The sequence below is a fragment of the Mesitornis unicolor genome, unplaced genomic scaffold, assembly GCF_000695765.1.
Source record: "Mesitornis unicolor isolate BGI_N332 unplaced genomic scaffold, ASM69576v1 scaffold18029, whole genome shotgun sequence".
Lineage (NCBI taxonomy): Eukaryota > Metazoa > Chordata > Aves > Mesitornithiformes > Mesitornithidae > Mesitornis > Mesitornis unicolor.
Genome location: NW_010209523.1, coordinates 1 through 24,130, shown reverse-complemented (window position 1 = coordinate 24,130; position 24,130 = coordinate 1). Strand labels below are relative to the sequence as shown.

The 24,130-nt window shown below is 47.0% G+C and overlaps 1 protein-coding gene across 1 annotated transcript in view; it reads right to left on the bottom strand.

Annotated features, from left to right (window-relative positions):
- Window positions 1-24,126, bottom strand: part of LOC104547281 (fibroblast growth factor 12-like) — a gene marked incomplete at both ends in the record, with an annotated part of 28,634 nt that extends 4,508 nt beyond the window's left edge. The window contains 3 exon segments of the mRNA XM_010192901.1: window positions 3,536-3,603; window positions 3,605-3,644; window positions 23,988-24,126. Coding sequence (XP_010191203.1) covers window positions 3,536-3,603; window positions 3,605-3,644; window positions 23,988-24,126 — 247 coding nt within the window.
- Between the last annotated feature and the right edge of the window lie 4 nt (window positions 24,127-24,130).

The following is a 24,130-nucleotide window of genomic DNA, read 5'->3' as shown; positions in this document are numbered from 1 at the left end:
TCAGCAGGATTACGCTGGCAAAGGAAGAATTCCAGTTGCTTGCATGAAGAAGGGACTTTACCCTGCTCAGCCCAAGAGAGCTGGAAGGAAAAGATACTGCCCCAAATTCAGGTTCATATAAAACATTACTAGAACACAAACAAGGGCCTCGTACACCATGAAACTGCACTCTGATTAAAAGAAAATTCTTCGTATATCCCAGTGTGAGTAGGCAGAGAATTTGTCTTCTTGCTTACATTAAGATGGCGTTCCTTGAACCGCATGGTATGAGGAACAGATGTCCCAAGCGCTGTTTCGCGGGAAGCTGGCTGAATGCCCACTCAAATGCCATCAGAACCTGGCTTCTGGGATTTTGTTTTTTGGTCTTTTTCTTTAAGTGAGAGGAGGTGGAAAATAAATGCCATCAGCCTCTCAAGAACACACATAAAATGGGCGCCAGATAATTAATTTAAAAATTGCTTAAATATTAGCAGTTGCTCTTATGTAAATAACTGGATTTTTATTAGAACTTTTAATTGCATCAGATGTATCTGAGGGACATGTCGCGTCTCATTTAAAACGTTTATTTTGCCAGAGTAAACCAACCTAATGTATTCCATGAAAACTCAGCTTCCTTTCATAATGCTAATTTGAATAATGAGTGTGCGGCTACGGAACACAAAGCGACGTATGGAACGCAGTGTGCACCGTGTATTTAACTGTGCTAAGATGGCTTCGGCATGGAGAATAGATGGCCATCCAGGGTGGGAAGGATCCTGCTTTTGCCATCGAGACTGCCCTTCTCTGCCAGGGGATGCGAATCAACCAACCACCCTCCAGGAATAGGAAAATATTATTTATCTTGTCTTTGATGAGATTTGCCCTTGTACAGAAATACTTCTGACTGGCTGGTCAGGAACCTTTTGGAGAAGTATGTTAAACCAGAAGATATCAGTCAAGTACATCTGTAAGCTGTTCACTTGCACGAGCTTTTAGCTTTTTTTTCTGGTCAAAAATCAACACGTTTGGAGGAAAAGAAAATTTTAAAAAATTCTCAGTATGCTTTACTTTGGCATTTCCAAAGTAGAAAATGTGAGTTTTATTTTGAAACTACAACTGGAAGCTTCATATAATATAAAATGTTGACTCAAACTGAAGATTTATAAAGGAGAACATATAGTAAAAAGTTAAACAAAACTGAATAAAGCACATTCTTCATTTCATTTTCAGGAGACAAATATTACCAGGTTGGATTTTTTTTCCTCTTTTGATACTCCCTGAGATCAGAGGATGGAGAGATCTTTGGCTTCAATCTTCGGCTTCCATCTTCTCTCAAAAACTTGACTAAACTTTCCAACGTGCCCATGACTTTGAGCAAGTGGCTTGGCACACTTCAGCTAGATGCCTCCTGTCCCACCAAGCTGCCAAGGCAGGGCTGCCATCCCACCAGATAAATTTACGCTCTAGAAGTGCCCTTCAGCACATCTATTTCCAATTAAGAAGACTGGGCGGAAGTGGCTCACAAGTACTCGGGACCTTGACAAACTGATCTCTAACATTCCTAATGGGATACATAAATAAAAGCTGTTTGGGCAATTGGGACCCAACCTCAGTCATGGGGACTTAGGAGGAACCCACCAAGATGCAGCCAGAGACAAGCTTCCTTCATCTCCCTTGCCAGCCTGAAATATTGCAGAACTGCTCTTACATTTTATTCTCCTCTGCTGTTTACTAAATTAATCTCTGCTTCCATTTAAGCCCATTACTTTGTTGTTCAGTCCTGGCTGATAGATGAGGGTAATGAATCCCTGTCATCTCTAGCAGCTCTTCCCATGTCGTTGACAAATAGGCCTCCAATGGGATTTTCTGCAGATTGAGAACACCCTATGTCTTCTTTCTTTAAGAAAAAGCAGCTAATACAACCCAGCTCTGGGTCATTACTCACCCACTAAAGCCCACTCAGCTCATCCAACATGTTGGTGTTTGCCTGAGAAAATCACAAGGCCAGACTCTTCTTGTTGGAAGAGACCTGCTCAGTCTCTCATGGAGTAAATGTGTGGAAGTCCACAGATTCTCCTCCTCCAATGTAAATTAGAAGCTGTGCCACTGCAGTTTGTGGTATTTCATTTGCTCAACGTCAGCATATAAAAAGGGGACTAAAACCTGACACTCGCATCTGCTACAGGCCAGGATTCTGGTGAATGCAGCCTCTTGGGTCATTTCACAAGGGCTTTGCCAGCCTCCCACAATTTCAGTTGCCATCTTCGCTAAGCTCTTCTCATGCATGGAGCCCAGCCCTGAGCTGGCTGCAGCAGAGCAGCCCCACCGAATACAGCACTCCTGCCACAGCACCCTGCCAGCTTCCTGGGGCCAAACACCATGGATGTGGGGCTGCAGCCACCTTGCACCTTTGTCCACACACACCTTCACAGGACAACGTGAATGCCCTGCTACACGTGCTGCACCACTGCAGACATCCCTCACCTGCAGCCCAGGTGCTGCCTTCCTGAAGAAACGCCGCCTTCGATCCAGCAAGGAGCTTCTTTGAGTCAGAACAAGATTTGTCCCCATATTAAGTAGGTTCCTTGCTTCACAAAGTAAATGAAGTTTGCTTCCATCAGTCCTACCACACAGATGAACTTCTCTTCATCTCTAGTAATGACTGGGAAGATACCGTCCATGCTGGACAAGCTAGACACAACGTCCCTTCAAGAGCAGCATAGGGAGCTTCAAACCAACACAGAATGACACAAATCAAGACTTGAGTCCTGCTCTGTTGGTGCAGTTTGTGGCACCAAGGATCTGAGCTTATTACTGTCCTCTCAGAAAGATCAATCTGAGGCCTATGAAATGAAGAGATGCAGGGGAAAATATCCTGCATCTTCTTTAACCTTTTGAGGAGTCTTCATATTGAAAAAGCTACTTCTTTTGCAAAAGAAATGCTGGTTAGTGCTTTTCATTTGTTTAAACCAGTATGTCTCCCGCATATGAGCATCATTTTTAAGCCTATGTGTCTCTGCTTTATTGGACAGCATGAACCTAGCCCCTTTGAACAGTGTTTTGGGAGATGACCTCTTTCGGAAAGGTCATTGGATACCCTCAGCCTTGACACTAGCATCAAAGCACTAGGACTTTAGTGAACAGCTGGTTTTCTCCAGCCTGGAAATTCCTGATGCTTGCTGAATTTTTCAGGATAAAACAGTGAAAACAATTTTCTCCTCTTCTCCTTGGAGAGAGAATTCCCCGTATCCTTTACCCACGTGGAATGTGTATAAATATAATCTCCTTTCTCTTCTGGCAGCAATTCAAATCATGGGTTTTATTCTCCACCCTACCCAGATGGCAGTTACAGAATCGGGGCGGGAGGGAAGTATATCAGAGAGGAAACATATGAAATTATACAGGCAAGATTTAAAGGGAAAGGGTAGAAAAATGTGCAGAAAACAGCTGGCTTCTTCCTAATTCAATCTTTTCAAGAATAAAGTTGCGCAAGTGAGACCCGCTAGGTGATACATTTGACTGTAATTGGGTTGCAAAACAGGCTAATTTTTCTTACTGTAGTCGCTGTTTTCGTCCTTGGTCCCATCAATTGTACCATCTGGGTGCATCTGCAGGAAGTATTCCTTGGCTGAATAACCTTGTCACAATTCCTTTCAGCTGGGGTTCTGCGAAAGAAATAATAATTATTATTAGATATATCGAATGTGCAGCAAGTAGCAAGAGACCCAATTTGCTTGGCCCCCATTAAGCCTCGAGTAAATGTAGAAGTGCTTGGCAGATAAGACAGCTTTCTGTGATCCCTTCCAAGCGTGGTTGTAAAATATTCATATATACATAGATGTACAGGCAAAGAGAACTGAGACCAGATGAGCAGGTAAAATGCAACGCGCAGTTGGTGCAGCAGCAAATAACAGATTTATGGAACATCGCTTTGCTGAGAGTTACCGACCGAAGGAAAGCCTTTAGACAGCTCACGTCTTCGGGATTTGCCACTCGTTCAAAAGAATATTTGCTAGCAGTGTTGTAAAGAATTTGCTTATTGTTTCTTATTCTGCCTGTGAAGCCAGCTACCTTGCTTTCTGTATGGTTGATTCACTACCGTGCAGCTCCACTTTTATGCTAATAAAAATCTATTTAAATCAACGCTATTATAGTGGTGTAAAACCAAAGTAACCGAGTGCTTAATCAGGCTGCATGGGAGCAAAATCCTGAAAGGAACAGATGCAAGACACCTCCAGAAACAAACTCTGAAGCATTTATGGGCACCTTAAAACACCTCTGTTTTAAAAACAAGCATGGTCCTACCTCCCAAAACATGTGCCACATACTCGGGCAGGTGAGAATCACTCTCTACCTCTTGCACAGCCCTTTCTTACCCCCTGTACATCATGAGCCAACCATGGCCTGGCTAGGGGCATCCCTATTGCCTCTGCAGCATTTTGGACCTGTGCTAAGGAGGAAAATGAAAAGAAGCAAAAGGCAGAAACACTTTGAACTTCACACGACAGAGGTCTGCAGCGTTACCGCCTGTCTCCCTCCCATCGAACCGATCAAACAAATTAAGTGGTCAAAATAAATTCCATTTTAATCATGCGAGCCTTACAATTTGTCACAGGCACTGCCTCCGGAAAGCGAGCTAGCGGGCTGCACGTGAACAGACACACTGGCTGGGCTGCAGAGATCCTCCCTGAGCGACGGCCGTTTGTAGCTTTACGTGACCACCCACCAAAAGTAAATAAATAAGACCTAGTTATTGCTGGCTCAATAGACAGGAAAAAACCCAGTGTAGCATACCAAAATCTCGTCAGCCTCCCATCTCTCATGCCTCCAGTGAGGCTGTTTAATAAGCCACTGTCATTACATAACCCCGGTCACGTTGCGTGTTAAGTGTTTCCATTAGGAGCCCCCGTCTCCAACCATTCTGCGCCGCGCTCCACAACTTCGACTGACGACGGCACTCGCAGCCAGAGCCTCCGCAGGCAAAACCCCCACCCGGAGCACGGCAGGGACCTCAGATCCAGGCAGGCTGCAGGTGAAAAAGGATTTCAGCCTCTGCAACCCCCCCACTAAGTGCCAGGGCAGAGTCGGGCACTATTTCATAGCTACAAAAGCCACTGCGTAAATCAGTATCGGCTGGTTTCTACCCTACCTTAAAAAGTGATTTCATAGCAACCAAAGTGTTGTAGAGTACAGGCGGGCTTTCTCCCAGCAAGACAACTCTGTAACAGTAAATATGTACAACTGTACTGGCCATACAAATGCTACTGGCTACTAAAAGCTAACGGTGGTCAAGCCAATATGTCAAATTGAGACTTAAAATAAGCCAAGTGTTTTGCTTTCTTCTTACCAAAATGCAGTATCTATTTTGTTGAACGCAGAAGCTTGATTTAACTCGCTTTTCTAACAAGCACATCAAAGCTAGAGGAAATTAAACGCTGTATTCTCAGGCTCAGATGACTGCGCCACCCTCCTCAAGCCTGTCCCCCTCCTCCCTTTTATCTAATACCACAATAGTAACGTCACCAATAGACGCTCTCTGATACGAGAGACCTATGTTTGAATCCCTGAATGAGTCTTAGCCTCATTTTTACTCTCTGGTTAAATTTTAATGTTTAAGTACTTTGCACAAAATGGAAGAGCTCCCAGAAGGAAAGATTTAGAAGATGGTCCTGCAGCCTGAGGCTTTCTGTGTGGTGGGGAAGAGGGGAGAGCTTGTCTTAAAGCTCCCCAAGGATAAGAAGAGTGGAGATAAGTGGAGATAAAAACCAACCCTGACTTTATCCTCTTCTTGGGAAGATGATTTGGCTACAGGATAGAAGGCCCTTTCCCTCTTCTTCAGGGTACAAACTATACTTCAATCATGCAAATGATTTTGGAAGGACCTGAAAAGCTCTCCCAATTTTTCTGAACAGTCTATTGAGTGAAATGTAGAGCAATTATGCCCATCACTAGTAGCTTCATGTCCTTTTTAGAGTTTAACCAAAAAGCACCTAAGATCCCCTGAGGTCCCCCTGCAGCCATGCTACAGATGCAAATGCTGTTGTACCAGACGGCAAAGTGTCACCATAGTAAAACATGGGGTGAAGTCCCAGCGCCCCTTTTTGTTACAGATCTGACACAAACACACAGTCAGGTCTGACTCAAGCTTTAACAATTGCCCTCTTCATAATTCTGGGCTTTTCCGAGTCGACGCCTGCCTAGGGACAGGTTGGAGGAGAGATCTTCTCTTACATGTGGCTTTTTTCTGACCTGGTTTTGCTGAAGTTTGAGGCTTATGCCCAAACTCAAAGTAAAACTCAAGGGGAGTGAGCCGGAGAGCTCTAAGCCATACTCAAAACCACCACATTCCTCCTGGCCCTGACACAGTCTGACAGCAGCAATGTTCCTGTCTCTCTGCACTGCACAGAACCTCTTCTGCAGGAGCATCCCTGTTCCCCAGGCTCACTTAGGAAGGAGTGCCCTTTCCAGCACCAAAGGGTCAGAAAACACTTTGGAGACACACAGATCTCTCCTTCCCCAGGTCTCTTGGTACAGGAGAGGAGCGCTGGTGAGCAGCTGCACCTTTGGGTGCCTACCTGAACGAAATACAAAAAGCAGAGTAGGGATGTGCACTGCCAGCACCATGTTCTATCCTCTAATATAGAGCACAGCCCAGGAGGGTTAAGGAGTTGTCTGGGCAATGGGTGATTTATCTCACCTAGTACAACCGTGCCTACACCTGAAATGGGCTCCCTTTGCATCCCAAAAATCAACAGGCAAGCCAGGCCAGGTCTATAGGGCCCTGAAGCCACCTGTATCTCTCCGCTGACTGCAGAGGGACCAGCTCAAACACCAAGAGCTACACTGGTGACAACAGCCATCAGAAGAGCTGCTTCCTAACAGGAACCTCCTCTGGACATAAAGTAGGATATTGGGGTTTGTCATTCGTACAGCAAACAATGTGGCTGGGAGGCCTGCAGACAAAATCTGAGGCGAAGGCAGATTTTAACGAGAAACAAGGATTTACCCACCTTTCTCCCCAGAGCTCACTGCAGAGTTATTACCTGGAGAGGGAACTGTACAGCCACAGGACAGGACTTTTCCTGCTAGCCCAGAGGTGAAATTCTGCACGTGACTTTTAAGAGACTCCTGCTTTTGTCATATCGTACATTTTAACATCACTTCTTTCCACCTACAGAGCAATTTTATCACAGTCTTCCAGCACTGCTATCTCTTACGCTGCAGCAATCACGCTGAAAACCTCAGTTTGTAGAAAAATCTCAAAACCAGTAGGTCTCTTTGTCCATTAAGGATGGCAGGACACTGTGATAAGTCAGAACAGGAGGCAGAACGACAACAAAATAGACTGAGAACTTTTCACAGTTCTGCAATAAAACAAATGAAGAGAACAACCCTTCCCAGCAGGCAATATTCCCAGTGCTTATTGGAGCACTGGGGGGAAAAAAAAATCAAATAAAACTCCACAACCTTGAAACTTTTATTTGGCTAAAGTCCCCCTCAATGATACTGCTCCAGGCTGCAATCAATAAGAGAAAGAAGCAAACCAGAAAAAAGGGGGGAAAATGCAGCGTAGATAAGCAAAAATCCTGCCATGAGTGTTTTCTTTCTATAATTCACAGAATTTACCAGGAATCAAACTCAAACCTAGTCTCCAACCTCATTCTTGTATAGCAAGGGGGACTTGGAGGCTCTTGTTTTTAAAGGAGTAATACTGCATATCCCCCCTGGGATAAACCTGTTCCTCCCACTCGGGCTCCTCCATACACTCCTCTATTCTGCTGTAGGAGCAGCTTTCCCTGCAGAGATGGCACTGAACTGATGTGGACAAGACTTCAGCACCAACTTGGCATCTCCCTAAACACGAAGTCAAGTACTTCAGAAAGGATTTAAGAAAAGAGTTACGACTGCCTTGATTCCCAAAGTACTGACTAAACACCAGAGATTTCCACTCAGTGTGTATTCCCAGTGCAGAACCCATACTATTAGGATTCCCATGCGATATGCAAAGGGATATTTTTACTCATATTTTATAAGCATTACTGTTACACTTTAAGACACTTTAAAGATCCTGGTTTGGTTACTCACACACAGCTGTTTAGGGCTCAGGCTGCTGGAGAAAGCTCAGCAAACCCTCTTCTTACACTGACAACATAAGCTCAAATCCTTCAAACATGGTGCTCCCAGAAAATGCAGACTATCATCCCCAGGAAGCATGTCCAAGGGGCACAGCCACAGCGCAGAACAGACCAATACGAGTAAGAGGCAACAAGAACCAAGCCATGGCTCTGCTCCTGGTCTGCAGCATCTGCCAGGCTGGGGACTTATCCCTAGGATGAAAACTTGGTCCTCAGCTCACAACCCTCCTCCAGCAACCAGCTCCCTGCACATCCCCTGAAGGGCATCCTGGTTGCTCCCCCTTCCACAGGCCAAACTCAGCAGCTCTGCCTGCCCTGCTTTTAACTTTCTGAGCCCTTTGACACAGCTAAGGCTAACTAAATCATGGTCTGATTGCTAATCTCCTTGTCTCTACTTAAATGGTAATGTGATGCTGCCATTATTCACTTTGGCTGTCCTGCTGCTGAAACTTAAAGTCATCTCAGTTCACCATCAACTGCTGTGCTTCCTGCCTTGTTATACAGCAATTTTCACTCTCCTAGGGCTTGCCAAGGACATGGTAGGTGCAGGGTGCTCACACGTACTTTGTTTGATCTCCAGGGATATGCTCACAGAAGGTGAGGGGATTGTGCCCAAATCAGCTACCCCAGAGTCACACCCGTCAGACCACAGGCATTGCTGAAGGTGTTCACTGTGTGCTGTGGGGAAAAGAGCAATTGCTCTGGCAAGGACACTGAAAGAAATGCTTCTTATCAGAAATATCACTGGCTTTTTAATGACCTTTTCTTTTAGTTCTACTATTTAAGGTGAATACAGAACTTACCCCATTAACTGGAAAATGGAGAACACGCAAGCAGGACAACTCCCCTTAAGGCAGAGAGGACCTATGAGGTTATGCACCAATGCTGCGTTTTGCAAAGCCCCACTGAGGACACCAACTCTTGCTTATTCCCATCATGGAGCTCGCTGCTCCCAAAGCAGCAGAGCAAACCTCAGGGTGAGGAGCCCTATACTCTCTCAAGCACCATAGGGTGGCTCCATCCAATGCAAATCCTGAGCTCTGGAGGATGAAGGAAGAGGGCACTGCAATGATTTCCAGCTGAGACTCCATCGTGGAAAGCAGTCTGCCACCGATTCATTTCTGGCAATTCACAGAACAGCTCTCATTATGGCAATATGACTACCTGAGGCTGCAGCCAGCCAGACCCCACTTTGCCTTGGGCTGGGAAATCTGGAAGGACTCAACAAGACCCCTCTCACATCTTAATCTGAACTCTCTGAGTGAACAGTAGGGATATCAGAGGGGTTGCTCTTCAATGATCTCTTGAAAAGACGAAAGTCTTAGTGACCTTTCAGGGATTTGAGAGGATTCCTGCAGCTTGTTGAGATGCTCAGGTTGGCAGGCAGGCCTCTGCTGGTGCAGAACTGCTTTTAAACCCGCTCCAGGAGTTCCTGCGCTGGGTGCCAGGGATGCTCTCTGTTGGTTACGGCATAAACTCTGAAGCTCTCGGGGTCACTGTGCTCTGTGCACTGAGCTGTCAAACGACAGAGGACTCTGCTAGCTCCGACGGCAAGCAGCCATTTTACATTCAGCAACCTGCAATGAGGCAGAGGAAGGTACCTACGGCATAATTTTGACAGGAGACTTGCCCGTTTGTTTGCTCTTTTTTCTGCAGCAGGACGCCCTCTGATTCAACGCCTCTGCCTGCTCTTAGCACAGCAGGGCCATCAGGGATGCCAGCGTCAGGCTCCCAAAACAGCCCCTCTGGTACCTGCTAAGGACTTTGGTCTGGCAGAGGGAGCAAGCATCTCCAGCCCTGATGTGAGCCACGGCTGGGCACACTGCTGAGTCGCTTCTGCGCCTGCGCAACGGCTTTGCCGAGGATGTGACTGCAAACATGGGACCTGTAATACATCTCAGAAGCGTATTTCACCTAAATGTTCTTTAAACATTTGTTTATTGCAATTAAACATTTTAGCCTGGAATTTACACATTCCATTATTCTTATTTTCCCCCATTCAGGCTGCAGCTGTCATAATGGGAGGTTGATTTATGACTCACCCAACCAGCACTCAAATCCTTAACGCACCAAAACCAGCATTCAAGTCGGAGCGTAAACTGCTCCTAATTTACTTAGATTAACTCCGCATTTAAAATGCCACCGCAGAAACTGCAGTTCCCCTCCCCTGAAAAGGATGGGTTCCAGAACAGTCGATAAGCCAGACACTGCAAACACATGCAGATGGAGAAGGGCACCGAAATCCCTCCTTCAGAAGTACAGTATTAATGAAGGCTCATATTAACTCAGCACGAAAATGCATCAGTGAGCTCCATGCAGATTACTATGGTGACAGGCATCAGCACAGAACTCAGGGAGAAAAAGAAGATGAAAAGCTGAGGGAGAAAAATGTTGGGTTTTTTTCCCGTCCGGGAGCTGCTAAGTTCTCCAGCGTGTTTGGAGTTAAGATGAGGTAAGTGGCTGTCTCCAATTAAATGCATCACTGTCGGCCTAAGTTTAATGCCTCAACTCTCTACAATGATTCACCGAATCCACCCAAACTGGAAAGCTCAGGAATAACAGCACTTGCAGCTGCAACAGGAGCCCGTTTCCCCTGTCCAAACACCTTGCCCAGCCCTTCCAAGCTGCGAGCACGGCGGAGCATGAGCCTCCAGCAGACACTGCACATGGGTGTCTGTGTCTGCAGCTGCAGGGAGTCATGCACGAAGCAGGTTGACGCCTCCTGAGCCGCATGCAGGGATCCTGGAGGACATTTCAGCTGTGTCACTCGGGTACAGAGGTAGGAAACCCTGCTGCAAAGTGCTGAGCGTTTTCAGCTCCCACGAGAGTCACCGAGTATAGACAAGCACTCAGGCAGAGGCAAGGAGGACATTTCCCAGCCTCACAAAATGCTTTCCACAGCTTCCATGGCTAAACTCAGCAAAATTGTTCAGAGCAGGACACGCTCTGCCTGGAGGAAGGCCACAAGCAGGCAGCTGGGGGGACTGGGCAGTGCAGCCTGTGGCATCCCGAGGCGCAGGCAGGGAGAGGGCAAACGCATGTGTGTGCTGCAGACAAAGGAGGCCAGGAGCACTGGGTACTTGGTACATTGGTGGGTACTTGCATTTGGGCAGCTCCTCAGGCTGCCTGCACAGAGGCCACATCACAGTGAGTGTAAGCAGCTGCCCAAGCATCAAGAGGGGCTCCATAGCAAAGCCAGGCATCCAGCCCCACCTTGGAAAGCTGCCACAAACCCGTTTGGCTTAGATAGAGCCATTCAGCTCCACGCATGGGCACATCACCCACCCTGCGAGTAGGACGGAGAGATGTAAACAGACCGACTGACGCTGAGAAATTTATTCCCGAGGTCTGTGACTCTGGGGGCACCGAACAGTTGATCCCAAATCCTTTCCCGATGCTGCAGAATGAAGGCCACGCCAAGCTCCAGTTCAACGTGATTACAGGGTTAGTGTCACCCTCCAATTACAGGGAATTTATTTTGAGAAGAAAATGGCTGAGGGATAACAGGGCTGCATGGCACACTTGTGTATTTACTCATCTCAAGTGCAAATCTCCACCCAGGGCTAATAACTACAGAGAAACAACTGGTGTTTCCAGGATGCATTACATGAAATAACAGGCTGTGCTGACAGGGATGGCTTCTGCATTTGAAGGACAAGCTTCCGAAAATGACATTTCCCTAACTCAGAGGGATGATGGGCTCAAGCCGATGACAGTACCCATCAAAGCAATCGGCTCCTGTCACTGCCAGTGAGTCACTAGAGCAGAATGGCACCTTGTAGGCAAAAAGAGCATCCAGAGAAGTGATTTCCTTTCCTGTGCTGATGCCTCCAAGGAGGAATAGTAATTAGCCCTCCAGCACTGAGCACAGCCGCCTGCCTGCATCCTCCACCAAGGAGCAGACATGTGCAAAGCTCCGCACTACGCCTGCTTTGCTCTTACAAAGATGAGTCCCTCCAGGGAAGCCTATTTCTCACTTGTAGAGTAGGTGGAAAGGATGTGGTTGCACGACACTGGCGTTTATGCAGGCCCTCCAGTATCTGGGGAATCGGCTTTACACAGATGTTAATCCAAGTCTGAGGCAAGGGGCAGAGAAAGGAGTCAAGCCAAGCGTTGAAAAGGGGGCGTGCAATGTGGGGCCACTACTACATGTCCTCCTCAGAGTAATTCAGAGAAAGAGCAGCTGGAGCTGTACACAATCTCCATCTCATTAACAGAGAAAAAGAAAGAAGATCTGAAAAGGGTAAAAGTATTTACTTATCCTTTTGAGACAACGTTGGGTTTTCTTTAATTTAATGGGGGAAAAAAATAGATGTTAAAAGAGCTGCAGATGAAAGCCAAAGTTTCATTTTAAGTAGAATGAAATACTGCATTGGATCTGAATCCCCTACTCCCCACAACTTTCTTTTATTTGACCAGAGAACTAAAAAAATCAATTCTTCATACAGCTACACCCCTGGGTTTGTCTTTGCCTCCCACAGGACATGGTTTGTGTTGCTCTGTTGATCCAGTTTGTTTTACCAGAAATCAAAATTTCAAAACATCTCCCTTTAAAGAGCAATCTTCTACACCTGAATTAACTTGAGCTCCAATAAGGAGAAAACCAAAGCCTGGCAGGAATGGAAAGCGTAAAGGAGAGATGTAGGGCTGTTCTAGAATTTATGCAGGGTGAGCTTTTTCAGGTAAGGGAATTTAAAAAAACGAGAAGTTTTATGGACCAGAAGTTGTAGCTACAGCTCCTAAGCTGTCATTTTCCAGCACAGTCAATGCCTTGGCTACTGAAGGTTCAAACATGCTCATAAGCATGGGTAGCAGAGCACACAAGATATATTATTTATTTTGAGGAACACCCCACAATTATTCCTGACATATTGTGTAATTAGCCAAAATTACAGCATATTCACCCAGAGCGAAAAAGAGGAAAGCATAAATATTATGTGTGAGCCCACAACCACAGAGCGCATTTCATTTGGGTGCAGAAAAGACTCCATGAACCAACCCAGCGTGTGTCCCTTCGTGGGGGCTTCTCCCTGGCCCCCATGGGCTGCACCAGCTTCTGAGCAGGTGCCCACAAAGGGGCAACGTCAGGAGTAAAATCCGCATGTGCAACATAAAACTCCTTCACTGTCTATTTAGCAGATTTCTCCCTAGTTTCCTACAAAGATTTGGGTTGGATATTAGGAAATTCTTTCTACCTAGAATCTGCTCCACAGGAGGATGTAAAAAGCAGGTTTAAAACCACCTGTCTGGGGAAGGGACATCTGTTGTCAGCGCAAGGCTGCAGCTGGATTACTCAGCCCTGGGTGTCCCTTCAGCCTTGCTATTAAGTGACCACGACCTGGTGGCATTAGCGCTTCTGCCCCTCGAGTTTTCAAAGGCCTCCACGACAGAGTGCCCAGCTGCCCTCACCTTGAAGCGCCCCACGCCAGGCACAGATCACTCATAGCCCTCACATGAGCAGAGCAGACGCCATCCCTGCTGTTCACGCCTGCCACGGCGCTGTGATTTGTGCTATTCTCAGACGCTGAATCCCTCTGCTTCCCCCATCAATCCAACAGGCCTGAAATACTGCAGAAACACTGAGAAGTCCCTCACACAAACGAAACGCAGTATGAAAACAACTACATCATTTTTTCACCCCGCTCTGCTTGCTTAGAGGAGTAAATTCATTAAAACGGAAAATGGACAGAACATACCACCAAAAAGCCCTGAGCAGAAATTAATCGCTTAAGATGCTATCGGTCTTGAGGAGGGTACCTGGTCCTACCAACACCAGCCCACAGAAGAGCCCTGGATAATCACTGGATGGCACCTTAGGGTAAAATCTGGGTCCCTGTGTCACCCTGCAAGCAATCAGTAACACCAAGTAATAATGTCCCCTTTCGCCAGTCTTCCTCGTGCACTCCCTCAGCATTTTTCCAAGGGGATGACAGGTGTGAGGCTTCCCTATTTAACAGGCCGGGAGCCTGTGATGTGGAAAAAATAAAGCCTTGAATCAGTTGGGTTGCATTATAAGAATTTTTTTGCAAGCATTTTTGACCCAAAATTATGATGTTTCTGAAATTCAACAAATCTTACACAACAGCCAAACGCATAAAGAAAATGTGCTGCTTGTGCCACTCTGGTTTGAAACGACATTACACTTCAAAGAGCAAGATCATGCTAAAAATGGCCCAAACCCACCATGTGACTCAAAGACCTTCCTTCTTTCCTTTTGCTTCATGAAAAGACACCTTTTTTAACCTGCAGAATGATTTTAATTTTCCATCTGAGCCAGAGGTTTCCTTCAACCTAATGAAAACACCTGCAGTGTGAGAAAGCCACCGCTCACCTTGCTCCATCTAAAGCTTTGTTTTAAATAAGGCTGCTGTTTCATGGGTTGTATCTCACTACAAACACCTCGTCCCCAACATCGGGCAGCCCCTAGGACTCCAGTGAGACAGGAAGGTTCACCGCCCGCCCTGTTGCCATCTCGGGAGAGAGCTGTAAGCAGCGAGCTCCCTTCCCAGAGATGTACCTGCTCAGGATGACACAGTGCAGATGAAGCAAAAGCACAAAATCCGCCTCTCCAACGGGTCTCCAAACACAGCTCCAGCTCCTCCAGCTGCCCAGCCACAGCTCTCAAACCTCACCTGGGGGTTTCCAACCATTCAGGATCCGCTATCGAGCTCTAGCTCTAAAATCTAATATTTATTTACTGGAAAGTAGAGCTGTGTTTTTGAAGAAGCACAAAGAAAAACAGTAGAAGAAATGTTTAAAGAAGCAGAGAAAGTATGAGTGGCACAGAAGGAAATTAAATAAAAGCCAAAACAAATGTTTATAAATTTTTAAATAACAATGCTGCGTACCCCATACTGAAGAGCATAAAACCGAACAATAAAAAGCCAGCAGAGGACTGGTGGTTACACTCCACGTTCTGCCAGCCCTTTCAGCCTTCATCACAGAAAACCCCCATGCCAGCCGAAGTCGGTCGCCAGAGGATGCCCGGAAGAACGGCTGCAGATCGATACCCAAGGCAGAGGGTGCAGGCAGCCGGCAGCTCAGACCCGGATTCGGCTACAGGAGCTGTGCCAGGGAAAGGACCAGCGCGGGGGCGGCTGGACGGTCCAAGCACCTCACACCTGCCAATGTGTGATCCCTGCACCTCCTGCAGCCCGGTGGCTCCCGAGGCCCCAGGGAACATCCTTCAGCAACTGCCAGGTGCTTCCCAACCCCGAGCCGGGCCCTGGAAGCCAAAACCACTGTGTCTTTTTGCTAATTTCTACTGCTTTTCAATTTTCTGGAAGATGTGGACTGGCTTCTCGCAGCATAGCTTTACTTGCAGCAGCCCCACACTGCTTGACCTTTTGCAAACAGTTTCGCTTTGGGGAATGAAGGAAATGTATTTATTTGGCAGTTCAGGCAATATGGGTGGCAACGGCTAAGCAAAGAAACTATCTGCAGCCAGCAAGGGGAGGGGACAGCAAATGATGCTGTTCTAGATAAATATCAATTAAGAGAGCATGTTCTATTAACCCCAGGACCTGGCTCTTTTATTCCTTCATTTTAATCCAAAATGCTTATATATTTCAAGAAAGGAATGTTTTGGAGGTTTTTTTTATCTTTATCAAGACTGCAAGCAGCTTTCAGCTGGGAAAGAGGAACAAGTAACAGAATTACATTGCCTCTCTGTGGATATTTTGCCATTTCACAGCGTGCAGCTGTCCACTGGATGTAACACATCCCCTTAACAGAGCACTCTGCTGGAGGGAAGGTGACACAGGAGTGCCACAGGGTGAGAGCTCTGCCGTGGGGAGAAGCTCCGTGCTCTCCATCACTGTAGCAGCTGTTTCAGCCTGGATTTCCATCCTCAAACCCAGCCCCCACCACTGGAGGCAGCCAGCCATTTCACATCTCCCCTTTTCTGGCATCTGTGAACAGAGTTGAGCACTCCAAACGTGAACTATTGCACTGAAAAGGCCACACAAAGAAAGATGGGGAGCATGGGAAGGCAGCAGCGTAACCGCTCCCCTCCTTTCACCACAGCTGCCCACCTTGTCGCCAGAGAAGTGCCACAGGTGCCCAGCTAAGGATTTCTCTTTGGGAACATGATGGTGTCAAGGACCACCCAAAACAGAGTTCATCCTTGTGCTCAGTGACACTGAAGGAGAAGGGGCACTGATGCAAGGAGGTGTCCCTTGGACAAAATCCCCCTTTCCCCCTCATACAACTTCAGGTACAACAGAAGCACACGCTGCCAAGAAGAGAGGGGCACTGCTATTGCTACCTCCCTCCTTGCTCTGACCCAAGCACAAGAGCTCAGAACTCCTCCAAACTTAGAGCTCTGCCAGAAGCAGCACAACCCCATACGGCATCTCCTTGTGGGATCCCAGGCATGGCACCACAGCCATCTCTCCATGACACTGGGGGGAAAAGGACAAACCCAAAGCCACAGAGCAGGTGCAGGAACAGAGCTGCAATGCCCCGTTCAGTGATGATGCCGTTTCCAGCATTAACCTTCATCTCGCAGCCCAGCCCACGCCACGGGGAAAGGGCAGAGAGCAGAAATGCCTGGAGCTGCTGTGTGGAGCCAGTCTTCCCCATTGCACCAGCACCCAGCCAGCAGCTCATCCCTGAGGACAAGAGGGGCTCAGGCCACCACTGTGCCTCCAAGCCTGTGCCTTTTGTCCCTCTGCCACCTTTAGCCAGGACATCCTGGAATGAGCATGGGAGCGCAGAGGTGTCTGATAGGTGTCAGGGTGCATCAGCTGAATTTTCTCAGCAGTCACATAAGCTCCACCAGGGACTCGGAGAGCCCCAGTTCAGGACTTGGAGCAAGCACAGAGATATTTGTCTGTGCTGCAGCGTGGGGGCTGGAAAAGCCGGCGCGGTCTGCCTGAACAGTGAATACCACAGTCGTGTTCCACAGCTCTCTAGAAAGCTGCCTTCTGCTTTACCATTTTAAAAATGTGTCGTAGATGCTATTTTCAGAGACAGTACTGTCAGGAAGCTGCAGCCCTACAGCCCTGCTACCTTCCTACAGAAATTCAGTGTCCACATGGACTCCCTTCAACGCAAGCCCCACCTTTAAAAATAATTTATTCCAGGAGGCCGCACTAGTGGCGTTCGCTGGGCGATGGGCACAAAGTGTGTCCCATGGCTCTACTACAGCTTCAATAGAGATGCAAAATAAGACCAGCCTCTGGAAAGGCCGAGTTATTTCAGCATTCAGCTACATGCCAGAACAGGGTAAAGGTAAAACAATAGATGCCATAGTTTGCTTTATGCTCAGAAAGGATAATGTATTAATATGAAGAATATCGTGTCAGCTAAGGAATAGAGATGAACCACGTATTAAACAGGAGAACAGAGTATAAAGATACTGTTCCCTGATAGACTGCAGTGTCTGCAGCCCAGGTACAGAGTAGATTATTTTGGTACAGGTCGCTTCACAAGAGGCTTCCAAGATTAAGGCAGAACAGTAACGCAGCCGTGCAATGACACTAGGACAACACGGGGGACGAAGCAGACAGAAATGTACGTGTATTTAAAGGTTTGTTCTCTGGAGCTGCTTTCCCTGAACAGCTTTCTTGGTCACCTCCTGCCAAGCCACCAAGCTCGCAAATATGAAAGGGATGACAATCTCTTCACATGTTTTGCTTGTTAAAATTCTTGCTTTGATTTTAATCATAATAAATCACAGCTTGGCTTCAACTGTGTGGGAGTAGGAAACTCCCAGAAATAATGTGCACATGACTCTTCAGAGGGATGGAACAAACGCCCACCTGGCCACCGTGCTATCTGGCAGTTCATGGTGTGCCCATTTGGGGAGGGGGAAGAAGGAAGATAAGCCCAAGAGCCCACTTGCTCCTCAACATAGTTTGACTCATGATTGTGTCTCTCACAGGAGTGAGATTCTTACAACGTCCTCAGCTCCCATGGCAGCTCTGCTCTCCACACTGCCCAAGTCAAGCTGTCGCATTTTTTTTTGGTAATAGATACCTTACCTGTTAAAATAGGCAGCATCTGGTGTACTGAAATTATTCTAAATTCACGCTGAATTCAGCAAAGCAAGGAAAGAACGAAGGAAGGAAGAAAATCTTGTCTTTGTATCAGTATTTTTGGAACTCAAGCTTTTGGGTTTTTTTTTATTTCAAAGCAACATTTAATTTAGAAGTGTACCTGAAAGTTAAAGAAAAATACACATACAAAATCCTCCAAACGAAACTGCACCATTTTGCCCCCCAAAAAACCCAGTTATATCAATCAATGATAAACTGATTTCTATGGATCTCTTATTTTATGGGAAGGGAAAATAATCACTCATGAACCTCTTTTCGTCCTGACTTCCATTTGGCTGGTGACGGAGGAATCAATCATTTGTATTGCTCTCATGGCGAACCTCCTCTGCTGGCTAATGATTTTCACTGCTCCCACAAGCACAGCTACCCCTGAGGCCATGGGGAGAGAAGATACCCATCCCTCTAGGAGCTTGGATGGCTTCCACGGATTTTCTTGGCATCAACCAAACCCAGTCCAGAACTAGTAAGAAGTGGCTTACCGACTGTGTTGCACAGCGAGCTGGCTGCTGAGTTTTCACACTCTGGGGTAAGCCCAGAGCCTGCAGCTCTTCCTCAGATTTTAGAGCTGGAGAGCTCGGGGTTGCTATCTGAGCCCCCTCTAGGAACGGAGCACAGACACACACCGTGACAGTCACCACATCTGCAAGTCACGAACGTGTGCGATACCACCCCCAGGGACCAATTAGATAAAATGAAACCCATCTGCCGAGCTGTCAGGAGCAGGAGGGAGCCTTTTCCCCTCCTCGTGATTATTTTGACATTCACTAGCACTGGCGGGTGCAGAAGGAGCTTACAGCACCAGCAGCAGACCTCGCCGACAGACTGCCCCAAACAAGAGGAAGGCGCGTGCTCCAGGCTGTGCCCCTTCCCCTTGACCTTACCTAGGCTCACGTTTGGCCGGCCCCTTGGCATACATGCCCTTATCTCTGCTAGCACTCGTACAGGCTCTTGCTGGCCAGGAGATGCCAGGATTTCCAGGCATTTCCATTCCCCCGAGCCGCACAGAGATGGAGCACAGCACCCAATTCTGCAGAGGAGCAGGCAGAAGAATGTGACAGACCCCCCTTGACTGGGTGCACACCAGATACACACACAGCCGATGGAAAAGGGCTTGGGATCCAGCCTGAATCCTACTGCAGACAGCAGCTACGTGCTGCAATAATGTGGCCAGCATCAGGACAGTGTAGCAACGGAGGAGCCAAACTCCACAGGTTAGGCAGATGTTACAGCTGCTCTGAGACGAACCACTCCATAAAGGCAGGCAAGGACTACAACGAATTTAACAGGGAGCTAAAAAGGTGGGGTTTTTTTCATGAGCTTCAATCATCATTTTCAGCCTGCATGAAATCAGAAAGGACTTTGGGATTTAACTCGGGGAATTTAACAGCTTGCAGAGATGACAGACTTCTCAAATGTTTTAAATGAATCTCCGAATGAACAAAGTCCTTCTGTGCCCTTCAAATAAAGTTGCTCTTATATTTTACTTATACTGCTGCAAAAATATCTACCAACGTATATTTTAAATTCCAAATCTCCATTTATTATTCAAAATTAGAAATACTGCAAAGAGAAAACATGTTTTAAGTTACTGGGTTGTTTTTTTCCTATGTGTGAGCCATTTCCTTCACTTTGGAAGGAGCCTTTAGATCTCCTTAAGGAGAAACATCCCTTCCCTGGGGGAACACATAAGATAAATCAAACGGGGTGGGGGGAGGAAGAAAAGCAACACAGAATTTTTTTTCCTGGGGTAAAAAACCAGTTTGAGACTGAACTCTGCATTCTGAGCTGGAAACTCATCTACAGAAGCAACATCTGAAGGGGCAGAGACAATGCTACACAGTGCCAGGCACTGCCTGACCCAAAGCTGCCCGAATTTGGATAGGATTTCACCAAGGAACACCACCCTTTCAGCAGGCTTCACTCAGCTGAAACTCCCACCAACCCCTACAGATGCTACACCTGATGCCCCAGCCCCTTTCCCTTCATGCAAGGCCCCCGAACTCCTCAGCTCAGCCATTCAGTGGCCATGGCATGGTGGAAGGCCACCTCCACCTCAGCTCTCCGGGGTAAGCTCTGCCTGAGGAGACAGGAGATGAAGCCACAGCCTTCACAGACAAGCTGGACCCGCTACCCCAAGGTTTCCAGCTTGTTATAAAACAGCCGAAGAAGGGACATGCCTGGATGCTTTAATTCATCCACAAAGGGGATGAAACTACTGGGTTCAACCATTTATTGGTAGAGAAGTCATGTAGAGAAAGCTGCTTTGTCTAGTCTTCTGGATTCACTGCTTGCATCTATCATTCTCTGATTATGGATCCACCTCTTGAACCAGCACCAAAAAGCCATGCCTTACGGTTAGAGCAAAACATATAATTTAATCTTTTCTATCCGTTATACATATAACTGTACAGGTGCTGTTCAACATGCACATATTTTGCTTGGCACCTGCACAGCTGTGGCACAATGACCTGCATTAATTCACAATAATGGGATTAAGCCCATGTGTCCAAATTTTCAGCTCAGTCTACAGCACTCGGCGTCCTTATTTGGCCTATCTTTAACTGATAAGTCATCTCAGAGCCAAATGCATGCAAGAGATATAAAAGAACAAAGAGCATGCGTGCGAGAGAGCTGCCTTTGCCCATCTTAAAGGCAGAAAAAACAAGCCCTCATTTCATAACACGGTGCTTCCTGCAAATGACAAATGAGATGTTTCCGCAGCCTGTTTATCCTAGGAACTCATAGCTTCGATTATACAAGATGTCCCTGCGTGGACCTGGTTCCCCATAGCTTGCCAAAACCCATGAAACACTCATGCCCACTGCCGAGCCAGCCTGAGCTGCCACCGGGTGTGAATTCTCCCTTCCCGTAGCAGAGCAGGAGTATTTCGCTCACACTTTGCACGGGCTGCGAAGCAGAGCACAAGCGCCAACCGGTGCAAAGGAACTCCGCTCACACACATCTTCACTGAATATTTTAGATACAGCGCTGCTTGAGTCACATATTAAAAACGCTTAATTGACGTAAACTCACACAGTTACTTTTACAAAGGCAAAGAGCAAAGGGAGCATGAACCGCCGTCAGAGTGCTATTTCTGTAACGGTGCGAGTTGCCACAGCTCCACCACTGCCGCATCGCGAGCTCCTCGGCAGCCCCCAGCGCTGCGTGCTGGAACGAGCATCACGAACTAGGTCTCTGTGTCAGAGAACTGCTCCGTGCCTTGGTGTCACCTTCTGTAAAATGAGGAGAATGCGCTCCATTTGGTAGAGCTTGTTGAGTACTACCAGTGAAAATCACTCTGTAAACGTGAAGTGCTTTGACAGGTACTCCCATAGCCATAAAACAAGGTCGTGTTTCAAAACGTAAGGTAGTTCCCCTAGCACTGTACCATTTCCAAATGGGATTGTACCCCTTTTGAACGTGGATGTTTCTCACGTTTCTTTCACTGACTTGCAAACTACTGAACCAGCATATCAATAAGTACACATAATCACCGGGGTTGCGGGTCACTGCACAATGTATGCACAGTTCTTTAAACCAGTTTCAATTCATTTGCATGTCATTTTCTATGCAGAAAAGCAACTCTGCAATGAATAAGTTATCTGGGCACAATACACTCCCTGAATAAACAATCCAAGTGGCAGCAAACCGAGTGCCATGCTGCCTTCTGAGTGGCACACCTGAGTCCAAGAATAGGACGTACCAATGAAATAAATCTCTATTTTAAAAATGGATATAAGGCACAGTCCACAGCCTAGAAAAGGACACTTTCCGTTTTTTTTTCAACGCAACTTAATTCTTGTACTTCTTTAATTTCATAAAATGAATACAGTACTGCTTACGAGCAACTGACTGATGGCTCTAAAGACTGAACAGCTCTATTTTTACAGCACTGAGTGGCATCGATCCTTCTTCTAAGTCAATAAAAATCTTCCTTAAAACACTCTGGCCTGTAAGTTATTGAACACCTTCCTCGGCGTGAGAGTCCATGCGAGTTGAGGGAATTCTTAGAAGCCATCAATTCTTCACAGGCATTGAGCGAGCCCAGAGGAAGCAGAATTGGACCTGGGCAGCTGGGAGCACTGTGGTAGGACCAAGAGAAAGCGTCACCAATCACACCCTGCTTTAAAAGTCACTCAAACTTTAATGAAGCATCTTGAACTCTAGGTAACAGGTCCAGACTTCCCAGCTCTTTTAGTCCTTGAGGGATCTCGCCCAATAGTGGATGGCGATAAGGAAGAAAAAGGAATGGGAAAAGATTTCATCAGTGAGACTCCTGGGTCCCACTCTTGATCCTACAAAGAATTACTCCTGAGACAAAAAGACCACACTTTTGAGGCAAAAAGCCATCTTTTGGTCTGCATGCAAAGGATAACTAATATATGGGATAGTCCAGCAAGCTACCACTCATCGTAACTTGAGAAGGGAAAAAAAAGGCAACCTTCTTCCTTTTGAGTATTTCAAATCATGCTGTATTTCAGGTATTTTGCATCCTCTTTTGGTAACTGTTTTAAAAAAGACCATTAAAGAGTCTGGTTTTCACAGCCTAACTCCACGCATTGCAAGTCTTGAAGCATTTTGCTGTCTAAATATAGTCCCTGCCCCACGGCCTGTGAATCAGAGGCACTGCGAGCAATCCAACAGAGTAATTATTCTTTTCCCTTTGGTGACAACGATAAGCAGCCTCCTAGGGCTTTCCCCCTATTTCTTTCTGTTCCTCACTCGACTACAGGTCACATACCTCAATCTATGGACCAGAAGAGCAGCCTTCAGCTAGCTCTGAAATCTCACTGTAGAGTCATGACTGACAGACTTCAGATGTGGAAAAGGGGTGTTGTGAAGAAACTAAGCAACAAACAAAATATTAATGTATATGGGCAACATGGAAGGATTACACAGGTCGATGGCACATTCCTAAGAGCTGGGTAAACGAGCATGACTTTTTAAACCACTCCGTACATGTTCACAGCAGCTTCTCAAACCAATTGCTGTTTTCTTACCTTAGCAGTGATTTACAGCAGTGAAAAAACAAAGGAAGAAGCGAATATAAATTCTACTGAGAAATCACGGAGGGCCTACTCTTCCCAGTTACTGACTTCTGACAGCTACCAAGGACGGCTGAGAGCACAAAGCACCGCACAGAACTAAAAACTGTGGGTGGTGGGACTTCATTGTGGAAACATGAGCAACATGTACACTAGGGCTGAAGTTTTCCACAAGGAACCAAGACTGAGCACACACACACATATAAAAAGATAAAGGAAAGGAAAAAAAAGAAGACTACCCTAGAAAGCATTTCTAGGTCCTTATAAGCTCAATATTTGGTGTAACAGTCATGCAGCTGCCACCCAGAAAGCTTTCTAAGCTAATGAAATTCCCTATGCAACTCTGCTCGTGAAGTAGCACTTGATGGATCTAGTTATCAAATGGCCACAATTCTAATTGATTCCTAGTTTATCGATTTCCTTGTCACTATGCAGAAAATAAGAGGAGTCTGTTTAAAAACCGTATGTACACGGAGGTAGAAAAATACAATTCTGGGTTAAACTAGCACAGATTAAGCCGCCAGCTCTCTCCACCCACTTTGCTCACGCTTCGGACAGCGGCGGGGGGCTGCTGGTCCCGCTCGGAGCCCCATGGCCCTGGGAAGGACCCCGCCGGGACCCAGGCGAAAGTTGAGCGCAGAACAAGCCTGGCCCTAGACGGTACCCGGCGCTGCCGGGAGAGCCCCCCCGAGGCAGCCATCCTGGTGGGTCCGGGGCTGCCTCACCCCGCGGAGCGGGTTCCCATGGCCCCGGCCCGCTGTACTCACCCGGTCTCCTCCTCACCGGCCTTTTCCTGCCGCTGCAGAAGCGCACTTTGCTGAAGACCCCCAGGACGTGCCTCTCGCAGAGGGAGCGCCCGTCCTTGCTGGGGCTGGAGCGGCGCTTGGAGGCGGACACCCGGTCGCTGTTG